Source organism: Pocillopora damicornis, chromosome 12 (assembly GCF_964200805.1).
Source record: "Pocillopora damicornis chromosome 12, jaPocDami1.2, whole genome shotgun sequence".
In the NCBI taxonomy this organism is placed as follows: Eukaryota; Metazoa; Cnidaria; class Anthozoa; order Scleractinia; family Pocilloporidae; genus Pocillopora; species Pocillopora damicornis.
In genome coordinates, this window is record NC_142681.1 from 11,860,860 (window position 1) to 11,881,962 (window position 21,103).

The window sequence follows — 21,103 nt, forward strand, 5'->3', positions numbered from 1 at the left end:
TGTTTCGACCGAGAAACGGCTTTGGAGCTAGATCAACTATCATCGCTATTTCGCTACTGTTTTATCAGAAATAGCTCTAGCTAAAGTTTATATGAGGGAAGCGTAAGCTTTTGCTCGAATAACTATGAAATATTTGTTAAAACCTACCGATAAACTTTTCTCCTCGCATGTATGTGTAAGGTTTATTGTGAGAGTTAAATCATTTCACGAGTCAAGTTCGAGCCCGAGTCATCTGTTCGTACTTTAGTTGAAACAGCTTATTTCATCTGTTTCGATTTCATCACAGGCAAAAATTCCTCGCATTCTAAATTGTTGTTAGGCGCTCCTAGACCGTTCACATATGTCCGTTAGGACATATGTGAACCCTTGTGATAACCACAACTGCTGCTCTGATTACTCGTTACAACTTTCCACTTCTTTGTATATGCATACGACTCAGCGCATATCATACTTTACGTATTCCACACATAATATAGCATGACTCGCTCTGAAAATTTTGAACAAGAGAAACCTGTATATCACGAGAAAAACAAGAAAATGAAACATTATCATTTTTATGAAAAAAACGTTTGAATTGACTCGAACTTGATTCATAATATGGTATAACTTTACACACATAAATAGAACTGGAAAGACTTAATTGAATTATTTCCTGGCGATTTATGGCTAATTTTGGAATACTGCAAGACCATCACGCGATGATGATTTTATAATAAACCTTACGCGTTAAAGCGTTAATCTATTTCCAAAGTTGTTTCTAGATTGGACGTTGAAACAACCTTTCGCCACACAATTCCTTCTGGCAACTTGCAATGTTTTCCCCGTGGTGATCCCAGAAATCTTTGTACAAACACTAGAATCCGATTACCGGCGACTCATCCATTGGAAGGCTTTTTTTCCTCTCCATCCCCCCCCCCCCCCCAAAAAAAAAAAAAAAACTAATAATAACTATGGCACGAGTGTTTTCCTTTGCTTCTTTCCTTCCGTGACCTAGCGTTCCCGTTGGATCATGGGTACCGGTTTGTTATCATGGCGGCGAATTTGTTTCGAAAATTTTTTTGAACTAAACGAGTCAATTTTACCGTAATGACAGATTTTTGAAACTGTCGTGAACGAAGTTGATGTTCAACGCTAGTGGAGTATAATTAACGAGATCGTTTAGAGAATTAACTCTTCATCAAAACTTCAATCGGACCAAGCCGAGTTCATTTGAGCGATGGATTATGCCGCAAGTAACAGCTCCGAACTCAAGGTTTTTTTCGCGAAGTCTCGATCGCCTACACGTCGCTCAACTGAAGAGGCCGACAGGCTAACAGATGACATACTTCAGCCTCTAGTCGCTGGAGATGAATTTGAAGAAGAAGAGTTCGAAGGTAACACGGATATTTTTTTTTCGATCGTGAAAGTTATCCACGTCACAATTTCAGCTTTACGCCTAATGAACTTTACATCTTGTATTTTTTTTATTAGCAAAAGTTTGAGGAAGTAAAGTATTTTCTCGTATATATTCCACAGGAAAGTATTATTTTATGTTACATATGTTCTGAAATCAGTTTACTACAATTAAATACCAAGATACCAATTATGCTAGATTAGTATGGACATTCGGCTTAATACCGTGTTCCTCTGACGGATGTGATCAATATCAGGTTTACTTTGTTTATTTTGTTTAAGTTAAGAAAAAAGAGATTCCATGTGTATCAATTCAATCTGAACAGTGAAACTGAGTGCCATTTAGAGTTCATGAATACCTGAATCTCTCTCTTGTTATGAACTACTGAAATTTGGAACTTCAAATTTCAGAAGTAATTTATTTTATTTTTAATCACAACCATCACATAATTCAGACATCAAACTTCAGTTAATCAGGAGTCCTGGTAAAACCTTTTTCTAAAGTCGCCATTAGCCAACCTAAAATCATAGGATAGTCGCCAAAAGATGTAATGGCGAAAAAGTTTTCCCACTCTCCAATTTGTGACCAAAATGTTCGCAACTTGGAGCACTGTTAATCGTCTTACGAATCCTAGATTGAAGAGGGGTTGTTAAATGGTAAAATCATCCATGTGCAAGGCCCCAAAATCTGAGAAAACTAGAGACTAAAATATTTTCCCAGACACTGTATATTAATTTAATTCATTTAACCATCGCTTAAATACTCAGATTATTGTTAGGTACCATTAAAAACAGGAAAAGTAGTATAAGAGTTGTCAAACTCTCTTTTCATTTTGTTTCTCCCAAATTTAAGTTTCTATCTCACAACATTACCATTAATGAAATTGTTCATACACAGGCTTTTGTCCTCATAAAGTTGACTTTTGGCTTAATCAGCTTCAGACCCTTAGGTCTAATAGCGTGGTTATACTAAAAAATCTTTTTAATGGATACATTTAAGGAAAGGGAAATATTTTTAACTTCAGGTGCATGAGAAAAATTAGATGCAAATACAGATTTAGCAGTTTGGAAACAGGAAAATAATTTTGCCCCAGGCTTCCAAAACTTTAAAATTATCTTGCCCAGACTAGCCTGCATGGAAGCAATCTTGACTAGTTTCCATGGCAGAGTGTGTCAGCTGAAGCCAGCAGAAAAATTTTCCATGTATGTCAGGCAAAACTGCCATTTATTTTCTCTGAAATGAAAAACATTAAAGTACGGACTGAGCTTCTATAAGCCGCCTACATACAATTTATGCCTTCTACTTAAAAACTTATTAATTAACATCTGCATTGCACTATGTTAAAAATATTTCTTAGCAACCATGGCTAATTTATAACAATGACTGATGATAAAGTTGGAGTAGAAGAGCTACAAGTAAATCATAGAAAAAAAAGCAAGAGACTGAAGGAAATTGGAAGGACGAGGAGAAAGAGTTTTTGATCATTTTATATGAGTACATGTACAAAGATGTATTTGAAATGTACTGTGTAATTACATGTATGTAGCTCATGATGACTACATGAATAAGTCCCACTAGTAACCTAGACAGAATTTCTCCACTATCAGTATGATATCAAGCCGACAAGTAATAGGAATATCAAGCAGACAAGTAATAGGAATAAACTAAAAATATCAATCAGGGGATTATTGGTTAATCCAATGCCAAATTCTCCAAACTAACATCACATAAATTGTATGGCAGACAGTAAGGAGAATTATTTGTGAAATCTTGGGATTTAAAGGGTTAAATTGATGAGAAGATGTAGGAATGAAATGGATGGAAGATTTTGAATTGAGGTCACAGTTGAGTGAGACAAAAATATGAAAAAACAATTCCTCAACTTGTTAAAAAGAGGTAATTTTTTTAATAAATGCAACAATGACAAAATTTTTCAAAAGAGTGTTTTCTTGATTAGCCTGATTTTCTTTGAATCCACCTAATTTAACCACCTGGAAAACAACAAGAATCAGTGTTTGTGCAGCTATATTAACAAGTGAATCCAGGCCTTTAGAACTTTAAAAGAAATGAAAAACTTTGAGACTTGTAGGAAATGTATACAATGTTTTGAGACTTGATGAAAATTTTGGGATATGTGCAATCTTTTGTGTTATTTTTTACCAACATCTTTTATTTTCAGCCAAGAGTAATAGTTTATTTTTTCTGATAAATTGGATTTTGTATATTATAAGGTTACTTCAGAGGTGGAAGTTTTCTATTGTGCATATTATTTACTAAATATGCAGATTATTTTTCATATCCTGGTATTTTTATGTTCACTTTTCATATGTTTCCTTACCGCACTGAACCACAGTTAGGGTACACATATATCATTACTTTTAGCTTGTAAAGAATGTGAAAAATACCCTTTTTCTGCTTGACAAGTTGGGGTGTGTGTTTTTTTGAGATGCATGTTTATTTGAGATTTGATAAATGCACATAATTATCTTAATTACCTTGTAATATCTCACTTGTACTGTAAGTTATAGTCAAGACCCTTGTTTTTTCTGCTCAGATTTATGGTCAGTGGGCTTCCCAGTTGGGCCACAATTTTAGGCAAGGAAATTGAAGTTCCTGTTTGTTTGTAATTTTGTAACTTAAGTATCAGTGGTATAAATTTGACCTATAACCTTGCTTTTTAAACTTTGGAATTCTTCAAACTGAAAATTATGTTTATGGTTTCTAATTTGGAGGTCTGTTCCTGGAAAAGATGTTTACAGGTATACACATATCACAAATTCAGTTGTGAAAAGTATTCAAATTGTTAAGATTTCATGATTTTTTTGTTCTCTCCACAGGTTCAGGGGAAATAACTTATACACTATCTGAAGCAGTGGAGAAGATTGGCTTTGGAAAATTTCAAATTAAAATGTTGTTAATAGTTGGCTTTTTCACAGTGAGTACAGTTCCTTAATAAATTATAACCTATGAAATTATATGATTTATGGTATTATTGTGGCAAAATTACTGAATGCTGATTGGTGTAGACAGTGACAGCATTTTTTTCTGAATCACAAGGGCTGACAGTTGGTAATCAAGAGGGCATGATTACTTGATGCTGATTGAGCCCATCACTAAGTTGTGTGGTCATAATTATTTTAGATTGCTGATGCCTTGGAAATGATGCTACTCTCTATTCTTGGGCCAACAATACGTTGTATATGGCACCTTCCAGCTTGGAAAGAGGCCATGGTTACAACTGTAAGTTTCAGACCTTTACCTTGTATCAACAAAATAATGTATTTAATACTTAAACCCGCAAATTCTATTCTTACTTGCTTCAGCGCACAACATTCTCCTACAGCAATGAATAACTGGCAGACTTCACCTTTTATGAAAACCAGAGAACTTGTTTACAAAGAAACAAAATTGTTTTCATACTCAACATTCATGCATTCTCTTTCATTGGTATGATCATGTGGGAATTATGCCAAACTAAAGGGGGTAGTGATTGATGAGTTCAAATGTGGCAGGCAGTATTGCCAAAGCTATGCTCTGAAGAGGATGGAATGCTGAAGACTCTTTAGCCTATATGTACTGGTAGAGACCAGTTTGATGATATAGTGTACATGTACATGCACTCTTTAGACTGGGATGTTGCAACAAATGAATTTGATGGTGTTTGTAGTTAGTTTTATAATCAAGTTATTTTTAGTGTTAACTATAGCATCACCGAAGAAATTACATGTAAGCACTTAGAGGCACTTAGGTTAGTGGATTTTAAGCTCTCTGAGATGGCCCAAGTAACTGGTTTGTTCATCAGTATGGTAACTATTGTTATTAACTCTGTTGAATTACAGGTTGTTTTTGTTGGAATGATGTTTGGTTCATCTTTCTGGGGATGGCTGGCAGATAGATATGGACGGAAAACTGTAAGTAATGCAACAATAATGATAATATTAATATCAATTTGATAGTTACTGTAATTATATTTCATTATGACTATTGGTTTAGCACACTAAGTGAGTGGTTACATAGTGGTTCTGGACTACTGCAGTGCATCTCTCCACCCAGGAGAGAGCCGGTGGACTGTCAGAAAAATCTGACATAATACTGGAGGATGTGGCAGGGGGAGGTTAACCTGAGATGGACTAGAGAGTTCTTACTTGTGTGAAGCAAATGGCACATGTACTAGTCCAAGCTCCCCTGTAATGAGCAGTTATTAGATGAGGTGAATCTGCCTTGATCTCCATGGCAAAACTAAAAATATTTTTCCTTCACTTAACAATATTTTCCTCATGTTGCCTGATAGTATTCTACTGCTGCTACAATTTGCCTAAAACTTTGCTAAATGGTTATTAACTTTAGGTCTCAATTCAGATTTTCTTTCCTGTATATACAGGTAATTGTTATCTGTGCCACCTGGATATTTTATTTTGGATTTATCAGCTCTTTTTCTCCTCATTACTATTGGATCATTGCTCTACGTTGTTTGGTTGGTTTCGGAATTGGTGGTGCACCATTATCGTAAGTTTGAAAAACTGTTACTAAGGATTATTTTTGTTACAGTTACTGCTAGGTTGAACATGATTGTATGTTATACAGTAAAGGCTTTGAACTCAGGGTAGTAATAGTGTAGTTTGAAGATGACTTCTGCTCAGGTTGTTGAATTATGTTAGTCACCACTACCGACAACAGTCCTCCTGAGGACTACACTCACTCAGACAATCAAACTATGCTATATCACATGATTATATCTTATCGATCAATTATGAGTTCAAGTTACATTGTTAATTTATGTTATATCAACACCAGGATCCAGCTATTCTGACCAAACAAGATGTATATAAGTCAGAATAGCCTATGATTTCTCAAATCTTGGTAACAAGGCTCACCTGGTTTTTTTTGGTACAATTGTCCATCTTTTAAGTAATGTATTTGTGCATAGAAAATGAAAGAAGAAAAATGGACTTTGTTAAAAGCCCTCCATCATCACTGTACTAGTAGCAAGAAGAATTTAAAGTAATTCAATTTACTTTTTTCTTTTTGAAATTTTTGTAGGACAACTCTCCTTGCTGAGTTTCTTCCTTCCAGTGCTCGGTCATACTGCATTTTATCATTATCAGTAAGAATTACATCGTCAACCTCATACTTTCTCTCTTTTATGTTACTATATTTTTTGATACATTTTGCAGCTCTTTTGTCAATGCATGGTAATGATAGTTTGTTTTCAGTGATTTGTCAGCCTATAATGTATTTCTGAAGTGTTGAGCCTCATTTGCATTTAACAATACCTTTAATAATACATGTGCATGAAGTAATTAAACAGACCCTTTCATACTTTGGAAGTCATCCAAATTGGTTGGCAAGTTGATCAAATATTGCTGACAGTTTTTGTATACAGATGTACCAGTGTTTCAAATCAAAATTAAAGGAGAAACCTTATGCACAATCAAGGCAAACTTCACCTAGCCAAAATATTTGACAGGATAAATTCTAAGGTCTTACCTACTCGAAAATTTGCATGGTGGAATTTCTTAAGTTTACTTCCTGGCCAATTCATGTGATAAATATATTTTAAAAATGTAGTTAAAAGGCTCATTGTCAATATACTTGAAACTGACTCCCTTTTGAATGTATTCCACAGTTTTTCTGGTCGATAGGATCATGTTTTACAGTTGGAATTGCTATGGCAGTGATGCCAACATTGGGCTGGAGGTGGTTGTTAGGAATTTTGTCTTTACCTCTTCTGTGCTTTATTTTGATGAGTTTTGTAAGTATTTCATGTGTCTGTCCTTTTCCAATTAGATGATTAACTAATTGTTAAAGTTTGAGAAAAATTGCATTCATTTGCTGGTTTTATTTTTAGGAACAAATTTTGAATGCAATCTTATCTCCATCAGTTTCCCTTATACACAGACTGCATCAAATAGTTGTTGCTCTCATGAGAAGAGAAATGTTTGGTCCTAGGTCTGATCATCCAGAAAAGAACCACTCAGATTGTATGAAGACATGGTTAATTATATCCCAGTTGCAACAAATCTGATATTTAGGTTACACAAAAATAAAAAAGGAAATGCTGTTGATACCTCTTCACAGATGCTGACAGGGAAACTACAGTAAGGTGTCTGCGAAAGGAATGTACATCTACTAATTTTGCAATTTTTATTTTTAAATTTTTTTATCAATTTATTATTTTAGTGGCTTCCAGAGTCTGTTAGATATTTAGTAACTGCTGGTGAAAAAGAGAAGGCATTGATAATGCTCCAGAAGGCAGCAAGAACAAACAAGAAAGAATTGCCCTGTGGATATCTCCAAGATGCAGGCGAGGTTAGTGGAATTGCTTTATGCAACAAATCTGCCACAATTTTTCTAGTCCATTTGACAAATAGATTTGATGAGGCATGCTCAACCAATGAGCATGTCAGAATTTTTACAGTTATTGTATAATTCTTTTTAACTGCTTGTAATAATGCTTTGAATTTTGAAAATTGTTCATGCATTTTAAGTTGCTTGCATTTGTGGTTTCAATAAAACTTAGTACAAATGGGAAGGTTAGAGTAGCAGGCATGAAATGTGAAGAGCTGGAGGCTTTCCTGTTCATTGGGAAGCCTGGGCTCCAGTAGGAAATTTCAGAGGTCTGGATTTTGAGGTCTTTTCTAATTTACTTTGCATTGTTGCTCCTATAAGTCAACCTAATTGAACAAATTTGACAATAATCTCTTGTATGTTGGGAGTGAAATAAGAGACAGGGAGTTAGCTCATCACTAACAGGTAGATCTTCTTACCCTGCAGCTGCTACTGTAACAGCTATTGTTGTTGTTTTTTTTCCTAACAGAATGGAAAACAAGGAAGAATTGCAGACTTGTTTAGCCCAGAATACAGAAAAACAACAATTCTACTATGGTTCATATGGTAAGTATACTTTCTAGGACATGTGTGTACATTAAAATTTTGGTTGTACATAATTATGTGCAATTGGTATGGAGCTTGTTAGCCAGTGCCACTCAACTAAGTAACCACCTGTAATCTAATAACAAGACGTAAAAAGGTTACTCTAATTTGCTTCATTTGATTTCAATGTGGGTTTTAAAATATTAACAAGTGTTTTTATCTGTAGGGTTAATTTGGCCTTCACATATTATGGGATAGTATTAATGACCACGGAAATGTACCAAGGGCTAAATGAATCTGAAGAATCTGGTGGTGGAAGCTGTAACGGTTAGTAGAGAACGTGAAAACCTACATGATTAATATCCATTTACTGGTAATAAACTATCAAAGGCTCACTTTTCAAGAGAACTCAACACATGAATGGATTAGCAAACCTCTCTGTAAAGCAACCATGATGAAATAACGACTCGAGCGTTAGCCCTTCGTCAGAGTGATCCAATCGCTCTGACGAAGGGCTAACGCTCGAAACGTCAGCTTTTAAACTCTTTATGGTGGCCAATTTGCGTTATCAGCTCAGTTGATTATACTACCTAGGTTTTACTTTCTCACCGACACAGCATCACAACTTCTTTAGAAACTTACCCCCTTTATGGTGAAATAACCCCAACTTTCTCAGCTATTACAACATGTACCAACACAGTTATAGAAAGCAGCTGCCTGTTTCAGACCGTCATCATTGATACATGTAGATGCATATATTGACTCAGTTGTTGCTTCTCTCTTCAGTCCAGTCTTCTCTTTTTGTTTGGAGTAGGACCTCAGGCTTCTCCTTAAGAGCAGCTAATAAACATGCAAGTCTAACATAACACTCGCTCTGACAAAGGGTTAGCGCTTGAGACGTCAGTTTTAGAAACTCTTTCTAGAGAACAGTTCATACGATCAATTCAGCTGATTAAACCAAATCATCTTGTAATACACGCCACCGACACGACCGGTTTCTTTTGAGAGTTTCTCCTGTAAGATAAGGTTAGTTGCTTGACTCTGTAAGCCCATCAACATTGTGAAAGAAAAAAACCAGTTACATGCAGGAAATTGCTGATTTTGGTTTTCTACCGAAAAAGAACAGTTAATCAAAATAATATAATTCCACCCCAAAAACTGATTGGTTTAAGTGAAATACAGTGAAAAACCACTTGTAAGAACCTAGGTTTTTCAAGTTATATGAATGGTGTTTACTGTGAAATTAGGCTACCTAGGTTCCTAATCACGTTCTTAATTTTTATTTTAAAAAAAACAGCTAGCTATATGCCAGCCTCATACTGCCCTGCATTACATGATTAACTAGTATATAGTTGGATATGTTACGCAGCTATGGATGTATTGAGAGAACGTTATTGTGGTCTTTTAACACTACCGATGTTTTGGACAATTTTTGTTAACTTTTTGTATCACGTGCATTGTACTGTATCAAACTCTACATTCTAAAAATAAGAACCTGTGTTGAGATTTTAGCCTAGAGTGCTTCTTATAAGATGGATGCTGAACTGGGAAATTTTGGCCTAACAGGTTTTTATACGCAGGTTTTGTAGTGCAGTAAGGTAAACTTCAACTGTTCTGTACAATCAGCTTTTCAATCATCTACCCAGATACAATACCACTTCTTTGATAGTTTCACAAATGCTTATCCCATTGCATGAATTTGCTACCCGGAAAATGATTAATTAAGGGTGCGTTTACATTGCAGCCGACAGTAATTCAGTGAAGAATCCTGATTGCGGATGCCAGCTTCTTACTGTAACAGACTACACAGACATGATGTGGACAACACTCGCTGAGTTTCCAGGTACGCTTTAGCTATTTCCTGGCAAAACTTGTGGCCACATGTACGGTAGTTGCTTCGCATAACATAAACCATAGGTTCTAGTTGAAATTGGCAATAAGGCTAGTACGATTAACCATTTTTGTGGGTAGTACAATTTAATTACATTAGCCATATTGCCGTCGTGAGTGAGTGGGTGAGTGAATAAGTGTAGGCCCGCAATGCATGCATGAATGGCAAGTTTATGGTTGTTATCACATTCACTGTTTTACGCTGTGCATACTTGACGAAATGGATAAAAATTCTCCTCACGAGCTAAAGGTCTAGTGTTAGAGCCCTTGCTGCATAATTTTTCCCTGTAATGTTTACTCAAAAATTTCTCATTTCTTAACACAAAAGTTAACACTAATTTTATTTACAGCTTGGTACATAAACATATAAACTTCAAACCTAGTCTTGAAATGATGAGTTGCTTTTTTTTGATACAGGTATCATTGTAACCATGCTTTGTATAGAGAAACTTGGAAGAAAGAAAACAATGGCCGTACAATTCCTTCTTACTGCAATGTGTTACTTTTTACTTTTCATCTGTTCTGGAAGGTAATATTGTAAAAAAACTCTGATCACAAATGATATACAATTCTTGGCCGGAAGTGACTTTGACCAAATTCGCAGAAACATACCCCTATTCTTTCTCTTTTAGAACTCTGATGACTGTGTTTATATTTGGGGTCAGAGGATTTATATCAGGGGCTTTTCAAGGATTTTATGTCTACACACCAGAGGTAAATTGTATTAACCTATTTACGAGTATTGATGATTCTATTTGTTTTCAAAACGCGAGAACTTGGCTTGTTAAAACCGATACGATGAAAATATCATTCCTCCTTTTTCCTGAAGGGCAAAATCAGTGGGGTATTTACTCGTCCTTACGGTTTGTATCAAAAATTAAAGCACAAACAGATCAGTAAATGTTCGGTGATACTAACGCGACTTAACTGGTAATTAGGCAAACTTCTTGAACCCTAGAAAACCTTACAAGAGGATAGAAAGAACGCCTGCTTCATTTACTTGACGAATAATTTGCCCGGACGGGATTTGAACCCATGACCTTTGCGATACCGGTGTAGTGCTCGACTAGCTGAGCTAACAAGACAACTGGGAGCTGGTCATTATGTTGGTTCCAAATAAACCCTTGAAGTGATGAAAAAATGACTGCAGGATAGCGAAATGAATATGAAAGCGATCTTTGGAGAGCACTGCACCGGTATCGCAGAGGTCATGGGTTCAAATCCTGTACAGGCCTGAATTTTTTTCAGGCCTTATTTTCACTACCGCTTAAGTAGTGTTCAGTACTGGAAAGATGGCTTTCATATTCATTTCTCTATCCGCAGATCACATACATCTTTTTATATTCACAGTCATATAAAAGTCTTTCAAACGTATACCGATTGGTTACACAATCAGATTAACAGTAGATGGCGTTTCATATTTTCCTCTTGCCTTTTTTTCTCACTGAGGCTTTTTTCTAATTGGAAGATTCACTGCGTGAAACCCTCTTACCTAAAACATCTCAAGAAGTAAAAACGTTTTCTTCGCTTTTGAAATTTTCCTCTTAAAATCTTGTTTTGCCTCAGGATAGCTCAATTGCTGTTTCTAATTCTGCTATTCTTATTGTGTGACACAAATAACAAAAATGTCGTGCATTTCGCAAGACCATCATGAAGATTGGAAGAGCCTTGGGCAAGGAAGCGTGCGGTTTGATGGAGATTGATTTGATTACTTTTTGGCCTTCCATCCCTCCTTATTTTCTTCCCGATTGGGGACGAGTCAAAAGTAGACACACATAGGTCATGAATAATGTTTTACCTTTGATGTTCCTTTGATAACAGGTTTATCCCACTGTGGTTCGTGCCTTGGCCTTGGGATGTTGCAGCGCAATGGCACGTATTGGAGCAATGGTGACGCCTTTTATATCACAGGTATGGCGTTTAAATTCATCGTAAGTAAGATGCTGAGATGCTCCTGCTCTATGACAGTCAGTTTTTCATCAGTGTTTTTCGAAACATTATCGTTATGTCAATACCTCAGCAATCTCAAGGAAAGTGCTACGGTTTCAAGGGTTTGTGAGAATTCAAGGTAAAAACTAAATGCTTTTTTAGAGTTTTATCAATTAAGCTGATGGTGTGAATTGGCCACCGTAAAGCGATTCTGAAGCTGTCGTTTCGAGCGTTAGCCCTTCGTTAAGGAGAATCGACACAGTTTCTGTACCAATTGCGGCCGTTTTGTAAAGGTCTCATTTGACACTAAGATGAACTCGCATGGTTCCAGATTGATTACGGCGAATCGGTTTTCAAATCAAAGTTGGCGGCGGAGATCCTTTAAACAACTATCTTGGCTTAAAATAATGAAGACACAAGTTACAATACTGATAAGTAAGAACGTGGATCTTGGCTTAATCATAATCACGTGTTCTTGTGTTGTAGGTGCTGCTCAGAGTTTCACTACGTTTGGCGTTAGGTGTTTATGGTGTGACGTCATTAGTCTGTGTGGCATTTACTCTTATGTTACCGATTGAAACTACAGGAAGACCCATGGTGGTAAGTTTTGAGCCGTTTTCCCGCTCTTTTTCGTTACTGTGACTTATTTCTGAACCCCTCACAGACTGCTGAGTGAGTATGGTATTGACAAACTGGAAAATGACTACAAAACGACGCAATTTTTTTGCAAGCCTGAAAAGCAATGCAAATGACGGAGGGTATTTTTCGACTGAGAACAACAAAGCAAGAGACACCTTGATTGAACTATCGTTTTCACACAAAAACATGTCTCAACTAAAACTTATAGAAAACATCAAAAGCGTCATCTGAAATACACGCCACCTTAAATTGATTGTTTTCACATTATTCAGGAACCAGCCTCTTGATCGCAAAGTTCTCTTAGCTAGTCTCTCTTTAACTCTTTACACCCCAGCATCAGTATGTATATTCTCTATACTGGTCTTTAGATATTTCCAAAGGTACTGACAAGGAGAATTTGTTTAATAATCCAGAGCTTCTTCAATGGGTGATCTTTCCTTTCTTCGCGTGATCTTGATGTTAAATTAAGGGGTGAAGCTTTTGAAGAGAAAGTAGATGCTATACCCTTTTGAGGTCAAAGAATTAAGCCTAAGAGTCAAATAAAAGAAAATTTAGTCATATGTCAGGACCACGTGTTCTTCTACAGATCTGTCAGCTCTTTTAAGTTGTCTGCGTCCATTCTTAATGTTACATTAAAGAGAGTACATATGACGAAGTCATGAGGTCTCAATTGTTGTGCTCTTTCACTCTTTTCGCAGGAAACATTACATTGAAGGAATATTTGGGAAAATAGCCATTTTTTGTTTTGATTTGTTTTTTACATATTTTTGTAATTGCCAAACCACGAAGTTCAAAGAAGGTTATAATTTTCTTTTATAATTATTGGGAAGAAAAAAAAATGGGTTTGGTAATTTTCTTTTTGTGTTTCTCGTTATGAACTTTATTATTGTTATTAATGTATTTTTTGAGGAAGCCGTTGCGTGCTTTTTGATACAATGTTGTAAGAAAGCTAAATTTACTTTCGAATGTTGCTTAAGAGAGCTTCCGTGATGGTGGAATCGTTTTTCTGGGGGTGCTCCCCGGCCTTAAAATGAATTTCGGGAGAGGTGCAAAAAGACATGCATGTAAAGTCAAAGTTCAATGTCAATTTCTCTCAGTTTTTTATACTTAAAGCACATATCTTGTATAGCAAAATTAAAATATTAAAGTATATTATCTTTCGCAACATTGTTAAGTTAAGTATTTAAAATACAATTTGCCGGTAAGAAATAAAATTTTTTGTTTAAAAATGTTTGTGTGTTTTGCGCGAAAGCCAGGCTCGTTCGAAAGTGTAACCGAATCTTTTTTCGTTCCCCCTTTTTTAGTGTGAAGGCGTCGTCCTCACAACTGTTAAACATTATGAAATAAAATATTAATCAAGAGCTGAATTTCAGCTAGGCTTTAAGCTGAGTGGTGAAGAGTCCCGCTGATTCGATTCAGACCACTTTAAAGCTGGAGGAAAAACTGTATGTGATGCCCAGCAGCAGTTACAGTGTGGTGAGGTAGATGTTCTTGAGTTGAGAATGTACCAGTAAGTACGTTCTTGTGATTGGTCGATTTAGCGGGCCGTATTTCACCGTACCACCCGCCAGATTCAAAAGATTGTTCGAATTCAAATCCCCTCTATTTTAACCCAGTGATGTGATAAATATCTTATCACATCACTTTGCCGGTCCATACTGTGAGTTACAGAACCGCATGTCTTCCGCTGGGATTTATCGCCAGCGCGCTACGCACATGGGTCATAAATCCGAGCTGAAATAAACTCAAGAATAAAGAGGGTAGTTTTCTAAAGAAACTGCGCTGTCGCGTCGTTGAGAGAGTATAACAGGGCAATTAAGTATTATCAACTGAGTTGGTATCGTAAATTTGCCTCCGTAAAGAGTTTCAAAGCAGACGTTTCAAGCGTCAGCCCTTCATCATGGCGATAGTTCTAACGAAGAACTAAATAAATACAAGAAATTTTCTAAACAACAGACGAAACAGTGAACACAAGGAAAGCGTAGCACTGCAACAGTGCAACATATGTATCATATGTAAGTGTCAACCTCATCTCAGTAAAGATGCACAATTTGAAGTTTTCTCTTAATTGTTCAAGAATTGCGTGTAGCATATGTGTAGACGTCCCTTCCCCCGAGGTGAAACAGAAGCAGAATAATCCATCTTACAGTCGCGTGCTTGGTTGCCAAGCCTTTGAACAGGAGTAAGGCTAAGGGTGACCTTGTTATGATAAACCTTGCAGCTCTCCAAATGTAAATGACTTTGTTATCATGCTAACTAGATACTGATCTCTACCACAACAAATCAAGGACTTGGCAACTAAGTACACAACTGTAAAATGGCCCATTGATACGACATACCTATAGCTAGCCAGCGGTAAACTTCCTGACTGTTCATTCTTAAACTTGAGTGATTAACAAAGAATATCTTGTACCATAAGAGGAACGTTAAATCACTCGTTTACATCACAGCTTACTCAACATTCCACAATTACCTCCAAGATGTATGTTGTTAAGCCAGGTTTGGCTCACACTTCAGACTGCTACCACTATGCATATGTCAACTTTGATAACCCTTAGAAATGGACGCATTTCACTTATCTGCCCAAAATTTACTTCTGATGCAAAAGTATGACATGATTGATAAGAGATGAGTAGTATTCCAAGTCAAGAACTGACAGTGGATGGGTTTTTTTTGGGCAGAGAAGCTGCTTGTTTATGCTTCTTAAAGTATTCCATTACAAAGCACCATCATAGTGCAAATACTTACAAATCATACGAGAGTGTGTGAAAGGAGATTCTTTTAGCTTGCACTACCTCTTAAAACTGGATTAAGGTAGGTCTCATCTCCAAAACTATTTCTATACACATTGCTTTTAAGATCCTAACCTACCACAACTCAGATGAAATGATGGCTTTCTAATGGTGGGAGACAAGACATAACTTACAACCATTGCCTATCACTTAACCCTCTAACTCCCATGAGTGACGAGGAGAAAATTTCCCTTAAAATAGCAAAACAATACTATACAGACAACTGATGAGAATAAAGAAAAAATATCCATCAGGGGACCAGTAGTTGATCCAACACCATATTCTCTAGGCAAACATTATAATTGTATGCCCAAAAAGGAGCATAACTAATGAGATTTTGGGAGTGAAAGGGTTAAAGTAACCTGCACACTGACAATGTTGTTACCCAGTATATGAAATGACAAGAACAGACATGAAACAAGATTTCTTCCTGTTTCCTTACAGACAACTCCCTAAATTCAGCTCCTGTTTGGAGCCAGTTATCAATGACCAACTTTGTACAATGTTGCTGAAAAACAACCTAGTATTTCTAAATATACGTCTTTCTTTATCCTAAAGGTGGCATAACTTAAGTTAGGCGTACTTGTAAACATTTTTAAAATAGTCATTATTTTTGTCATTATTTTCTATAGAAATAGTCTCTACATTTCAGTCTTCAACTTGGGTCCAGTCCTCCCCCAGGAGGAGTAGCATCAGGTGTGTGCCTCTGAAATTATGATGAAAGAAGCAACAAAATCACTGAAAAGCTTACAAAACTTTCACCTGTAAAGAACAGCAAATTATTACAACCAAAACCAGACATGCACATGAAATGAGACCACTTAACAGGGCAAGGTGCAAATGCCATCCTTCAGATTGTTACAGCTTTGAAGCTTCCTTGTATAATTATTCAATAAATTGCTGTATAGTTGTTACAAATTTTTTTTCTCCATAATATTTTATCATTAATTTTGTTACAAAAACAGCAAACCTAGAGACATTATTATTTTAAAAAAATCACAACACAATAATTCCAATTTTTTCAATGCAGTGCATAAATTTTTCTACAATGTGGTTAATATTTCACAGATTATTTATAGCACAACAAGCTTTTTCAACTTTGAGTACAAAGCAAGTTTGCTGAAATGTCTCTAAAGGTAAAAATGCACAAACAAATGACATAATAGGCAGACCATGATATCATCATGATAAATACTACCATTTAAAAGAGATGGGATTTATCAGACAGTGATGCATTCTCTCCAACACATTTCTTATCATGGACCGCACTGAATGTGAAATAGAGAGATACCTTTTTCTTTTTCTTTTCCTTCTTTTTCTTTTTCCGTTCAGCATCATCATGCTTTTTCTAATAGGAAAACAAACACAACAGATAAGGCATGTTGTATAAGGAATGCAAAACATTTTTTTCTATATCTTCAAAATAACATCAGGACATACACACTATGATAATCTTATGAATACAAATAGTAAATAAACCATGAATTACAATAGCTCAAAATCAAGGTTTTCTTAATCTAGTCATCTTCACAAACCTGTTTCTTGTGTTTTTTGGAGTCATGTGCACCCTCAGGTTTATCTATGAACAAACATTCCACAACAAATTGGCATGGTAACTTTAAATTGATGTAAGTTTTTTTTCTTGTCCCTCCCTGTCTTCCTTATATTACTCAAACAAATTGATAACAGGTGCTTTTATCACAAGAGAGACATTATAGAGAGAAAAAATAAGAGAGCTTGCAAATCTGCTGCCAGCTCATCCACCAGTGATATTTTAAGTAAAAATAAACTTTCTCATCAACTGTATTGAACAGGAATGAAGGATCTTCTCTGGTTATGGCTGAACAAGGGCTGGGCTGAGTGGGTGGATTGATGTTAGAAGCCCAAGGATATAGAGTTAATGGGTAATCATACGCTCTCAGAGAAAGACATATGAAAGCAAGGATCCAGCATAATATACATTGTGGTAAATCACAGCTGAAATTTCATAGCCGTGTACAATATCTTCGACTGAAAAAGAAAAAAAAAGGTGTAAAGGGGAAACTGAAACACTTAGGTTGAGACTGAAGCTGGTTGAAGTCATCCAAGAACCAAAATTTGAAACCCTCTTGCACTAGACACCCCTCTACATCATCTATCTCTTTACCTGTTCCACAATTCATCTACTACATGGACTACACAACTCATGAATATGAGTAAAACAAAACTGACAATTCTTCATACCGGTAGAGGAAGATGCTAGCTTTTCTTGCTCTTGACCTGACTGACTGACTGCTTCACCTCCTTCCTTATTTCGCTCATTATCTTGGCTTTTGTGCTTCTTATGTTTGTGTTTTTTCTTCACTGGATGCTGACTCATGAAACGAAACTGTTCTGGAATCTGGAATATGCAGAATATATATAAATTATCTCTCTGCATGACAAGTTTTGAAACATCCATGATTCTGAGCCAAAGTTTCTGATACAAACTACACTTGTAGTTTTTCACTTCACCCTTCAACCAGTGCAACTGTGACAATACTGTACCTCCGCAGCAATATTAACAGTTATGAAATTACTAGTTAACTGAATTGATATTACAGTCAGTAATTTCTTCATCTAACACTTGACACCAATTAAATGCCAACCTCATATAAGTGCTTCTAGGGGCGTTTAATTGCAGCCCTGAAGTTTCATCAACTTCTCAAGTTCACAAGTACCTAAATTCTGTTGAATAGGAAAGCTGGAATATGCTGCTGATTTGATAAATTTTGATTTTAAACACATACATACACATGTTCACAAGAAAAGTCTATTTCTTGGAGACTATTTTTTTTCTACTAGATGAAGGGGGGAATATTGTCATTCTGAGTAAGGGTAACAAAAAAATACTTGATTAAAACAGAGAAAAATTATAACAATCCTCACATTAAGTTTACCTTGCCAATTTGAAATCAACAATAGGGCCATTTCATCGAGTAAATACCACAGTTGCACTATTGTCTTTGAGCTGAAAATGGTGTCCAGGAAAACAATCTACTCTAAGTTGCCCATTAACAATAGCAGTTACTAAAGGCTTTAAAGGGAAACTGCTGAAAAACTGGCATTTTCATGCAAATGCTTGTAAGCTGAATCATACGATACTTACCGGACCAGGATTTAAGCGAAATCCAGACAAGGAATGCCCAGTTAAAGGAAGGAGCTCCTTTCCACCAATGGGAGGCTTGTCTACCACTGAACGAAGACTAGGAAAGAAAATGAAACATTTTTAATGGTAATCAGTGAACTCTTTCAAATTCCTTTGGCAGACCTAAGGAGCAATTCTTGTAAATTTTAAATCAGAACAAATTGTTTTGCTATACTAATGAACAGTGAAAGAGTAAGAGGGAAACAAATTACCTATTTTCTGGTCCTCCTAGTTCATCAAGAACACCTGATATAAATAAACGAAATGAAACCAGAAGTTAGTAATTAGTATAATACATGCTTATCTGTCCTTTCTTTCTAACATATGGTAATTTAATCTTGAAGATGATATTACTGTTCTAAAGATATAATCTTCTCTTAATTTCACAAGTGAGTACTGTATCCACATTGACACAAAGTAATAATAATAATAATAATAATAATCATAATAATCATAATAACAATAATGGTTTAATATCAGTACATCCATGGTATGGCTCTTTGCCTGATATAAAATAAAAGTAAAAAATAAATAATAAATAAAAATACATAAATCTGAATTATGAATTTGTAAAAAGCTAGGTAATAAACAGTAAAATGTAATTATACAATATATACATGATTTAAAACTAGGCAAGAAATTATTCTGCCCTATTCTAGCAGCGCTCCCTTAAGTGGCTTCTTTGTAATTGCCAAACACACTCTACAACCAAATAGTGAGCTTCAAAACTTCAGATCGAATCACCTAGTATAAATCCACAACTGGGTCACTGTGTTGGGCAAAATACATGACTCTCTCACACCTGACCCAGGACATACCCCTGACCAAATGCTGAAGGGGATGGGGGGGAGGGTCAGTATCCCTTTTATGGACAGACATCTAGTCTAAGTGGATAATACCCTAATTGCTTCATTTTACTGAAACCGGGATAAACTACAGAGATTCCTACTGAGATAAGCCTTTCATCAGCACTTGGGATAAATAGAATAACACCCATGCGAAGGGTAAGGTGTCTTGCTATAAATACACAGGTAAGCAATACAGACTTCTATAAATTTTGAGTAACTTTTCTCAACAAGGACATCTTCTTCTGCAGTTTTGACAACAATTGCTTGTGGCTATCATTTTCTCAAAGAGTTAAAAAAGGGATGGAGAAGGGGGGTGTTAAACTCTGTCATTCCACACGTTAATAGCCAGATAGCTAAGCAAGGTTCAAAATGGCAGTGTGGTAGTCAGATCTTCAACACAGAGGAAGAGGAGAGATGTGGTTTCTGGAGCACGCTTCATCCTAGTTAAACAAGCTAAACTTGTCCAATATCCGGCCACCTTGACCTCACACTTAATCAACAACACATTTATATTGCTTCACAGCTAGTGCCTATAGAAGAATACATTCCGAGTGCTCAATTGTCTGTACTCTTTTTCTTCCAGTAGTGCTGTATGCAGAAAGGGGAGTGTGACATAGGGTCAAATATGATCGAACAGGAATATTGTCAGATATTTTGAAAACAAGATCATCTGTTTAAGTATCTTGTCTGCGTGGACTATTTGATTATAACATTTTTTCCGTCTCTACATTCATTTTAAAAAGTAAGAGTTCATATTTTCCTCCCTATTAAAATTCTTTCGCAATTCTTGAACTATATTACGGATCTCAGAATTGTCAGTTTCATGAAGTATACCTCTCAAACATGTTGCTTATCGATACGCAAATGGTAAATACGTTGGCGTGTTTTCAGTAATGTGCCATTTCAAATTAGCAAGGTTTTGGTTTAAAATCACTCGAAATAATTAATGATACATTTGCACGTACAGTTGTATTATACAATAGGAAGCCTTACCAGGCAAATGCGGTAAAAACGAACTCAATCCTTCTTTGACTTTTTTGCTCTTCTGATACGTCTGGTCAAAGCCATGTTTTACCAAAAGGTTGCTATTTGCTTCTGAAGGAGTCACTGCAAAAGAAAAAAAAACGAGCTGAAAGATCGGTGAATAAGCGTCAGGAAAGACACAGCCACAAATGAAAAAATAAATTCGTTAACTCACGAGTATCTTCCCGTAACAGATAAAACGGTGACATTTGTGTTGACGGAGTCGGGGTGGAAGTTGTCGAAACCATTGTTGCTCGATAATTTACGCTGGTTGGTTCCGGATAGTTCCCAAACGGCGAAGTTACGCTGAAGCTAGCACTCGCTCTCGAAGCGCTTCTCACATTGTTTAAGGCGAGACTTTGAAAGGAGCTTTGTCTTCCTGGGTCTAGATGTTGTTGTCGTGAATTAAGGCTTTCCATTTGCCTCTTCTCGCCGCCATTAGAAGACTAGGTTTCCCGTGAGTCACTGCGAACGTTGATTAGAACAACACGCGAGGTTTGTCTACGCGAGTCACACGAGATGCGTGTCATTTTCGCGCGAAATTTATTTC

General features: G+C 36.2%; 2 protein-coding genes across 5 annotated transcripts; one reads left to right on the forward strand and one right to left on the reverse strand.

Annotated features, from left to right (window-relative positions):
- The first annotated feature begins 927 nt into the window (after positions 1-927).
- LOC113667349 (synaptic vesicle 2-related protein) lies at positions 928-13,953 on the forward strand. Of its 4 annotated transcripts, XM_089189260.1 has the most exons (17): positions 1,247-1,373; positions 1,471-1,508; positions 4,224-4,328; positions 4,535-4,633; positions 5,233-5,304; positions 5,775-5,899; positions 6,434-6,497; positions 7,020-7,145; positions 7,574-7,702; positions 8,211-8,287; positions 8,493-8,593; positions 10,011-10,109; positions 10,574-10,685; positions 10,789-10,870; positions 11,978-12,067; positions 12,572-12,685; positions 13,423-13,953. In XM_089189260.1, exons 3-17 carry the CDS (start codon positions 4,302-4,304, stop codon positions 13,435-13,437), a joined length of 1,332 nt encoding a protein of 443 aa, XP_089045386.1. In that variant the 5' UTR covers positions 1,247-1,373; positions 1,471-1,508; positions 4,224-4,301; the 3' UTR covers positions 13,438-13,953. The 4 variants fall into 4 exon arrangements, with proteins under 4 accessions (XP_027038966.2, XP_089045386.1, XP_089045385.1 ...); XM_027183165.2 differs by lacking the exon at positions 1,471-1,508 and having other exon boundaries at positions 928-1,373; positions 4,231-4,328; XM_089189259.1 differs by lacking the exons at positions 1,247-1,373; positions 1,471-1,508 and adding an exon at positions 3,843-3,988 and having other exon boundaries at positions 4,231-4,328.
- A 1,346-nt stretch (positions 13,954-15,299) lies between these two features.
- Positions 15,300-21,029, reverse strand: LOC113667351 (uncharacterized). Its single transcript, XM_089189263.1, has 8 exons — positions 20,729-21,029; positions 20,524-20,637; positions 18,895-18,928; positions 18,644-18,740; positions 17,740-17,896; positions 17,052-17,095; positions 16,808-16,864; positions 15,300-16,222 (listed from the first exon to the last, which is right to left on the reverse strand). Exons 1-8 carry the CDS (start codon positions 20,970-20,972, stop codon positions 16,172-16,174), a joined length of 798 nt encoding a protein of 265 aa, XP_089045389.1. The 5' UTR covers positions 20,973-21,029; the 3' UTR covers positions 15,300-16,171.
- Between the last annotated feature and the right edge of the window lie 74 nt (positions 21,030-21,103).